This window comes from Pyxicephalus adspersus, chromosome 1 (genome assembly GCF_032062135.1).
Source record: "Pyxicephalus adspersus chromosome 1, UCB_Pads_2.0, whole genome shotgun sequence".
NCBI lineage: Eukaryota > Metazoa > Chordata > Amphibia > Anura > Pyxicephalidae > Pyxicephalus > Pyxicephalus adspersus.
The window spans coordinates 31,160,361-31,170,279 of NC_092858.1; the positions used below are offsets into that span (position 1 = coordinate 31,160,361).

The 9,919-nt window shown below is 39.0% G+C and overlaps 1 protein-coding gene across 1 annotated transcript in view; it reads right to left on the bottom strand.

Annotated features, from left to right (window-relative positions):
• The window catches only part of ZC3H12C (zinc finger CCCH-type containing 12C), a 35,694-nt gene extending 26,023 nt beyond the window's left edge, over positions 1-9,671 (bottom strand). The window contains exon 1 of the mRNA XM_072405310.1: positions 9,398-9,671. Within this exon, the coding sequence (XP_072261411.1) occupies positions 9,398-9,421 (24 nt within the window). The 5' untranslated portion in view covers positions 9,422-9,671. The remainder of the gene's footprint in view (positions 1-9,397) is intronic.
• Between the last annotated feature and the right edge of the window lie 248 nt (positions 9,672-9,919).

A 9,919-nucleotide genomic window follows, 5' to 3' on the forward strand; every position in this document is an offset into this window, starting at 1 on the left:
TTTTATCATTCATGGTTCCTGCTCATGGTTCCTCCTCTATTTTATCACTCATGGTTCCTCCTCTATTTTATCACTCATGGTTCCTCCTCTATTTTATCACTCATGGTTCCTGCTCAGGGTCCCTCCTCTATTTTATCACTGTTTTTTTTTTCAAAAGCAATTAAAAGGCTTTACTGGTATTTTTCTTCTACATATTGGCTGGTAAAAAAACAGATGAAGGATCTTTGCAGGAGGGTTGTTAATGCAGATTTGAATCAACTTAGTTGCTGCCCATATAAATAAAAGGTTGGATTGTATGAGCCATTGTATTGCCCTGTCAACATTATGCTGTGATGGGATAGGGCAGGGGGTGTCAAACTCTGGCCCAGCACGTCCTTTTTTTTTATTTTTGCCCCCAAAAGAATTCTTAATATGAATTGCAGCTGGCCTGTCGCTACTGCAATCCATAGTAGTGGCGGACCAGCTGCAATTCATATTAAGCTGCTGTTCTATAGACGTACAGCTTGGAGTACAATGCCGCTACTACAATTCCAGGCATCACTCGCGTCTCTAGACCAGCGGCCTCTCTGTCTATGCGAGGCCCAGCATTTTATAGACACAAGTGATGCCGGGCATTGTAGTAGCAGCATCACTCGTGTCTATGTGTGGATCCTGCAGAGTTTATACTGACAGGTAAACTCAATAATCAGGAATTATCAGGATTATTATCAGGAATTATCATAGAGCTATTCATCTCGTTTCACATTGCATTCTCTGGCAAAGTAAAACAAATAACAATTAAAACAAGAACACATCAGAAGACCATGCAGTAATATGCAGTGGATTGATATTACTGCACGTTCTTCTCATGTGTTTTTGTTTCTTCTTATTGAGATTAATTGTTTTTTCAATAAATTTCAATTTTGGCACACGACTTGGTCTAAGTTTTTAATTTCGTCCTCTTGTGTATTTGAGTTTGACACCCCTGGGATAGGGTAGGGAAGTTAAGATTCTCAACTTTCCAATAAGATTTAATTCCACAAGTGAATAGTGCAAACATGGTTAGGTCTCAGTCCTATTCTTTTAGATTGGGCCTGATTTATTACAGCTCTCCTAGCCCAGAGAGAATACATTTTCTCTGGGTGAGCTGGGTGATCCAGCAAACCTGGAATGGATTTCTTTAAAGTCATGCGCTATTTGCTAGCTAATGTTTTGAATCCTGGAATAAATCCATACCAGGTTTGTTGGATCATCCAGCTTCACTGATGAAAGTGTATCCTCTCTAGCCTTGGAGAGCTTTATTAAAGTAGGCTCATTGAGTGACATGAATTTAATAGAGTATTAATAAATAAAAAGCTGCATTTTTATTTTATATATATGCCTGAAGTTTAGTCTGAAAGATTCCCTTAAAACCCTCTTTCCTTTGTAGTGGGTCATTTTAAGGTGCCCTCCTAAAGCCAAATTAGTTTCACCTGACATTGTGGAAAAATGTAGGTAAAAAATGTTTAATTTCAGTTGAATAGTGATCACTATTTGTCTTGGAGGCAAGAGAGGGAATTCAAAATGTTATCAGAACAGAATTACAGGGCTTATCTTCCATATTTTGTACCAGTGAAGATTACCAGACCTGGGAATTCTATCCATGAGGGAATGACCTTTTTTTTTTTTTTTGTAGTTCCGCTGAAGACAGAAAGGACAGGCAAATAGTAAATACCTAACAAAGGTACTAATCCTTCTACACCATATCCAAAATATAGAAAATAAGAAATGTGCACTGGCATTAAAAATCTACAAATACAGAAATTAACAAAGATGAAGATCAGAAATGTAAACTCCATTCTGATTTACTGGTTTCCATCCTATTCCTGGTCATTGAATGTAATAAAGACAGCAACCCGAGGTCATGGAGTTAAAGCCCTTAAAATTCTCTAAGTACAAGTTTCCTTTCTTTGTGAAGAGTCCCTATATAGCTTCATGTAGCTGCTACCTGACCTAATACATTTACTTTGTTCTAAAACAAACTTGCCCACATCCCATGCAGTTAGCATAAAAACTAAAGGGGACCTTTGTATGCGTAAGACCTGCTGGTGCTAAAATCCTGCCTGTTGTTGTGTGCTAGTCTGGACAGATGTGTGAATAGGAGCACATAGACTGGAATGCATTTCATCTAGTTAATTATTAATAAGAACATTGGTAGGACTGTAGTTTGAGTCAATATAGTCCCATAACTGCCAACTGTTCCTAATTTCTATGGATAATCCTGAATATGTTGAATTTTGAAGCCCCTTCCCTAGAAAATACAGCTCTAAAAATGTCTGTTTTCTTTTGGTCCAGCTTGTGACCACCAAACATGATCATTGCCTCAATGCCTCAAGGCATTCCTCCAATATTCCTTCAGATAAAAGGTGGCCTGGAAGAACCATGAAGAAGATCAAGGTTGAAGTGTCAATATGCAGCCTATAATTTTATTTTGACAGTGGGGTTGTGCTAAACTCTCATCTGTACTGACCCATTCAGCTCTATGCAATACATTCAGCACTCAGGAATTCAACACACGTTCGAAAGGCCTTCTGATCCCTCCCGGGCACCCCGGGAAAGACTAAAATTGAACTGAAGGGCTTAAAAGATCCATACACCTTGCATCGAATTCCCCAGATTCAACCAACCCCCCATGGCTAATCTCTAACCACATACTGGAACCACATATTGGGGATCTGCAGAAAGCAGACACTTGCCATGAGGATCAGTTCTACAGAAACCCAGAGGGACAAACCTGGCTTTGTACAGATTGCTGGTATATTATACTGAATTTGGAGAATAGTACTAACCGTGCATTTATCCTTTTATACACAGAATGCCTGGGAAAGCATTGGCTTCACCTTTCACTGCTGTGTCAATATGATGGCAGACTCAAGCATCTGTCTGTGTGATGCTGCAATCTCACGCATCACCATTGCTCCTCCAGATGGGAGTAACGCAACCCTTCCCCCACCCACAGCACCAACCATTGCATCCAATGCTGACATTATAGCACAGATGCTCTGCTAAAATACTCAATATTCTATCGATATTTTCCATATTTAATATGAAACTAAGAACAAAAACTAAAGGTTGTCTGCAATCAAACTCCTGGAAAGATATTGTCCTTTCAGTATCAACATTTTTGTCTTAATAAATCACAATACAAATAAAATGCAGACTATTCATTTAAAGTAGGAGTCTGCAGAACACCAAACAGCATATTTGCATACACAGTACACAATACTGTCATAAATTCTAGTTTACCTCTTCCACTATATCATGCGGACTGGTTGATACCCTGGACTGCATTGAGTCCATATCCAATAATATTTTAAGCTATGCATTGTGCATGCCAATAATTCTTTTCTGTATTAATTCCCTGCCGAGTTGGTATATTGAGTTAGTCGTAGTATTTATGTCTACAATAGCATAGCACAAAATGTAATTTGGTTTTATCATTTTTTTAATTATATAGAGTAGGACAGAGTATAGAGAGCTGGAGTAGGAAATGATTATTAGGTCCAGTGTCAGTATTTTTAAATTTATTGTTGAGAAAAGTTTCCTTCATTTCCAGTTTCATAGACATAAACAAGAAATAAGAGAAAGTCTCTACAAAGAAAAAAATATCATTTTGTAGTCAACAGGATAGGAGCCCAAATTGGATGCTTTTCCCTTATGACCTGTTCCAGTGACAACATTTTGGGCTTTCTATGCCTTTCTGTACCAGAGACAGTAATTTTAGAAACAGACAATCTCTCCAGCATTAGCACGGACAAAGTCTTTTTATACCATTGCACTGGGTTCAATTTCCCGCTGTAAAGGTAAATTACTTGTTCATCCTAAAGTAGTGTTTTTCAATCTTTTTAACATGGAGGAATCCTTGAAATCACTTTCAGGTCTTCATGGGAACCCCTGCTATAATTACTATATCCATAGTACATATACCTGGCAAGTGGGAAGGCTGCCACCTTTACAGATAGCCAAAATGATCATTGGTATCAGGTAAACTGACGGAAGGGTCACAAATTTCTCATTGATCAAGGACCCCCTAGCAACCTCTGGAGGATCCCTAGAGTTTCCCCAGTTGCTGCTGCACAATGCTCTAATACAGGAGTGCCAAACTCAAATACACAGTGGGCCAAAATTAAAAACTTTAGACAAAGTCGCGGGCCAAATTTGAAACAGAAATAGCACCGCTACTAAAATTCCCTGCGTCTATAAAACAGTCCAATGCAGGGCCATGCATAGGCAGAGAAGCCGCTGGTCTATAAATGTAAGTGATACTGGGAATTGCAGTAGCGATTTTTTTTTTAGGATTCCTTTGGGGGACAAAAAAAAAAAAAAAAAAAAAAGGATGTTGCAGGCCAGATTTGGCCCGCGGGCCAGAGTTTGACACCCTTTCGCTCCTATGTGGGAATGGCTGGCAGTGGTATTCTGTACAGTAAAAGGCTGACAATTGCATTGAATGGGATTACTTGGGTGTTCAGGCCAGCTGGTCAGTGAGACTTAATAGAACAGTGCAGAGGTCCAGCCTAGTGCAGCACAAGAGGGCACCGCCAGCTGCTGAAGCAACCATCTCTTTTGTACCATCTCTCAGACAAAATGGGAAAATGACTCTTGTACTGGGATGGGGGAGCCACTGTATGGGTACAATAGATTTTTTTCTGAGAGCTCAAGGATGTGGAGATATTTGGGTCAAACATGGCATTCAGAAATAAATCAAGCATGTATCAGGAAGCAGGTAATAGAGTTAAAACTGAGTCTGACTCTTTATGGTAATAAAACCCACAGCCTGAGGGAAGCAGAACAGATGACTTCATATGGAAAACATTGTAGCCAGTAATTGTAGCTTGATAAGAAGAACCTTAAAGTTGAAGTTTAATCTGCCTTCATTTATACTTTCCCCTCTTCCTAAAAAAATCACAACACCTGACCTCAGTACTCAAAGGCCCTCAGTCATTGAGCGGGCTCTTCAGAGGAATTATCAAACATCACAATACCCTCATGTGTGGGTCAGTCTGTAAGTGGGCATTCCTTTGCGGACCACCTTGGTAATGTCCACATGTGATGCTGAGCCTCTATATTTGAAATCCAATAGAACTGAAATCCAATAAAAAAGGGTTGGGCCGGGAACATGGGAGCTGCAGAGAACTGGGCTAGATGATGAATGTCAACCAGCCAGGAAACAGGCGGAGGTCTATCTGAACTGCTGCAGCTTTTAATGCACTTTTTGAAAATCTCACAACATGTAGTGCAATGAGGGAGAGCAATGTCAGTACAGAAGAGAAGCTCATACAACTGTGCAAGACTGCAAAAATGCAGATAAGTGTAATAAGCACTGCTCGAGATGCTAATAAAAATCACTAAAGAAAAAGAAAAAGCGGGGATGTGGAAATTAAAGTGTGTGTAGAGTAAAAACTTTTTTTTGTAGTTTTAAAAATAGGTAAAGGGGGCTTTTTTTATATGGTATTTTGTATCTGTTCGGGTGACTGTTATCACTCAGAAAGAGATACGGAAACCAAAAAAGATGTCACCAGAGCCAGAGGTAAGGGGGGGTCTACCAATGGGGGTGTGTTCAGGTAAAAACTGTCAAAGGGGAATTGCACTTATAATATGGAAGTTTCCTACCACTTCCTGTTACATTGCTGAGGCAGGATGTAAAGAGAAATCTCCTCACTGGCATGCAGATAGCAAGATCCCATTAAACGGGAAGAGGAGAAATGCATAGTTGTTTCATGCAAATGCAATTACACGGATTATGTGATCTGCTGCAATGTATAAGAAAAAAAATCAATTTGTGGTTTCATCAATTCATCACATGGTCATATACCCAAAAAAGTATATACATACTTTTTGTACTTTCTGGATATCTACTTTAAATTTATCATCTTTGCTTGTAATGGCCAATCAAAGAAACTAATCCTAAAAACTGAAGCATGGTTTTAACTTTGACTCACTTTTGAGTTGGGCTTTAAAAAGTTACACAGTTATAAATGTATATGATACAGGTTAATTATAATGGATGTTTTAAAAAAAAAAAAGGGTTACATGTAACACATGCGTCATCTCATGCACCCGAAACTGTCATTCTTTCGCATTATGTACCTGACATGAGCAGAAATACAAAAGCCTGTATTTAATTTTAAACAGTACATTCCTTTCAATGTTCTGTGCCTTTTAAAGCTTGACAACTCAGATCATGCTTGATGTAATGACTCATTGGTGGCATTTATGTATTAGTGTGTGTGTGTAGTATATTATAGTCTGTGCTGTAAAATAGGTGGTGAATGCAGAGTTGGTGAAATCTTGCAAGAAGATGTTTTAGCAAGTGACCAGTGTGTCTTGTAAGACTTTGACCAAGGATGACCGCTATAATTTCCTATGATGGTCCCCTCCTCCTCCATACAACTGGATAAGCTGTGTGCACAGCACTTGTTCATTCTACTGCCACTGGAAATAATTGCAAACATCAAATATTCAATTATCTCCAGCTACAGAAATTTGACTTTTTGGTTTTTATTTCCATGTCCCTTTACTGTTATAAGATGTTTAAAGTGTATATCAAGCCAAAAATGTTTTTGCACAGATTTTATGTAGAGTAGGGAAGAGATAAAACTCTTGTTGGCAACCTATTCAGACTTTATTGCTGTCTGTGGCCATGCTGCAGATTTTGCCTAACTTCCTACCTGGACTGTTGTCATTGAAACAGGAAGTGTGGAAAAACCTCTCTTCTGACACTATGCACAGCAAAAATAAAGTTTTGCAAAAATTAACACTGAACATTATTAAACCTAGGGATATCTTGTGGTGCAGGAAATGCTTTGCAGACAGCTCTGGAATAAAGATGTGTACTGCAGCCACAAACTGGGCTTAAAAATGGCTTGTTTAAGAATCCTATTCATGTAAATGGTGTGCTTGTTGTTTTATTCAAAACAAACATAAAATGAAAAGATATAGACACAGGTTACATGGAGTTTAAAACTGCACGTAGAAACTTTGGACAGAGATATAGACAATGGAAGTCATATGCAAATCTAGATGTTTCCTAAAAATGTTGAACTTAGTCCAACCTTTGCTACACTACAGGTCCTCCTAGTTTGTAAACTGGGTTATCCATCGCACAGGAAAAGCAGATATTTGCATATGACTCAAATGCCTCAACTTCTGGATTTATGGACTGCCATCACATCAGATTTGGCTAAAAGCTTTTCCTACCTGTAGATCTAAACACTAACTGGGTGACATGTGTTCAGTTTATTATACAAAACTGGTATTTTATCATAGAATACTAGGTTAGCTCTTTGTCCTTCTGTCCTATTAAATCAATTCCTGTCTACATGCACTCACTGCAGGGTTAGCTGAACATCCTTTCAGAATGGGCAGATAAGTTTGCGGAAGAGACATGGGGGTGATTTAGTGGAGGGATTTTTGCTGTTCATTTATCAGGGTGAATTACCACCTTGGAAGGGATAATTCTCTTTGAATTAAAGAATATCCTAACGTGTAAGGAAATCTAAAAAACAAGATTTTTGCAAAAATCTTGAACATGATTGGATGTCTGAAGTTACCAGAGCTTGATGTGATATATATCCCTCGGAAGGAGATTTTTCACTTTGCTATGTGAACATTCTTTATTCTATAATACATTTGTCTCTCTTGCTTAGTTTTTAGACTTAATTTCACCTGAATGAAAGCTGCTGGTTTAAAGATAATATCTAAAATAAAGCTATAATATTTTTGTGATTGCTTGTAATCTATGTTAATCACACTTTTGTAGCAGGCTCACATTAAAAAATTGAATTGAAAGTTTTGTATGACATATAAAGGCCCTGATTTGATTTTGTATCAGGCCTGTATATTTCTTAGTTAGGGCTGTTTTCTGCAAGGATAACATGAATATTTATAATCAAAGGAAACTTATACAACATTTATTGATATGTGTTTTGTGTACTTGCATAGATATGTGTGCATGTTGTTACAAATGTTCTTATGTTATTATAAAAATACACACGCTCTTTGAAAAAGAATTGGCCAATAATATTCTGTCATTTCCATTACAGTGAATACTTTTGGGATGTGAGCATGACAGCTATTCTTAAAAAATGCATTTCTCCAAAGTTCAGGGACAATGCTGGAAAAATAATGAATATGTAATAAAACTCCTGGGCCTGGTTTCTGTGTATTTAATTACCATTGTGTTTCAGTTTCCAGTGCTGTTGTCTGCTCACCTCCCTCCTACAAAGAAAAGATGTCCCATTGAACAGATTGGTTAATACTCTCTAGGGCAACAGATGTCTACTGGAGCTGCAGGAGACCAGCAACTGGTGGCCTGCCCATCTCCTGAAAACTTTCAATAGGCTAATGCATATTCTCAAATAATGGGGCATGTGGCAGGGGTGATGCCTTTATTTTAACCCTTTCTTGCACCTGCCCCCTACAGCCCAGCTCTACAAAGACCCTCTTGAGTTAGGCGTGCTGCCTTTAGCAAGCCCCAGGCACAGAATAGAGAGAAAGTCTTTACAAAAGATATCACACACAGCCCCCAACCGCCTCCTACTCATACTAACTCCTGACTACATAGAATATACATGGCTGCCTATAGGACTACAAACTTAGCCATGCACAGCTGGACACAGAGCACAAGTCAGTGACCTGTAGTCTTCCCTACACATCACTCATGTCATAAAAGTTTATAGGAATTATTTTTTGCTTATTTCTGAGTCTCTTTTATATAAAGCAAACAATATTTGCACATTGATGAGTATGTATAAAAAACACTAACTTGATACAAATAACATTGCAGACACTTTACTATCCATAACCTGACACTGAAAAAGTACAGATGTCTAACAAGAAATAATAAACAATGAAAGATAACATTTATAAAATAAATAAAGTTGTTTTTTTATAGCAATGTTAGTCTAGTTTTCTTAATAATCAAACCAAGAGTAAAAATAAGATATCAGAAACATTTATGGATGAGCTGATTAGAGAAAAGTAAAGCAAAGTGAAGCTGTTGCCCTTCTCTTATAATTAAGATCAAACCAGCCTGGTTGCTCTCATTTTATTGAGTGAGGTTTACTTTGCCCAAAGAGCTGACAATCAAAGCATAGACCAACTATATCATTTGCAGCATGCATGGTCACTTTCTGTATACAGTATTCCACATCTGGATAGTCCAATGTATCCAAAAAAAGCGAATCCTTGTGCCAGAAAACCAGAAACAACATGCCTGGGTTATTTGAGCTGCAGCAAACACCTGCTCCAGGATGTGCTGTATCTAATCACACAGCTTCCACACTGCACAATGCAAACCAAGAAAATAAAACAGTGCAAGAATGTAGCAAGTTAACACAGCAAAGGCTACACAATGACAAGCAGGGGATGCTGTACTTACTTTAGCTGGGGTGCACACAGACATTGGCTTCTTTGGAGCAGTTTGGAGCAGCTAAGTCCTTAACACAGTGCTAGCTGCAGGCTGGGTGAACAATAAAGAGTGGGACAGATGGGAGAGCAGTGTCTGTGCTGAACCTATTACCCAGCAAGGGCAGCAACCAATGGAAGAGCAGAAGGCTGACAATGACTGGGGCCAGGCAGATGCAATGTGTTCCCAGGGTCTGCCCCAGGCAGCATGTGCATTAACAAGGGGCGTGCAGCAACAATGGCCCATACAAAGGAGGCAGCAAGGCAGCTGCTGTGTGAGAGCCCAAGTCATTAGCAAGCGAGCTGCCAACAAAAAGCACCTGGCTCTGCACAGACCTCACGTCCTGCCATTGTTCCTGCATCCACAAGACAAAGCCTGGAGATGATTTGCTGGCAAAAGTTTTATTGCTGGTTGATGATGGGGCTTTACAGCAGGCATGATGGCTTCCAGGGACATGTCAGTGCTGCTTGCTAGGGACCTTTTACATTGCTGATC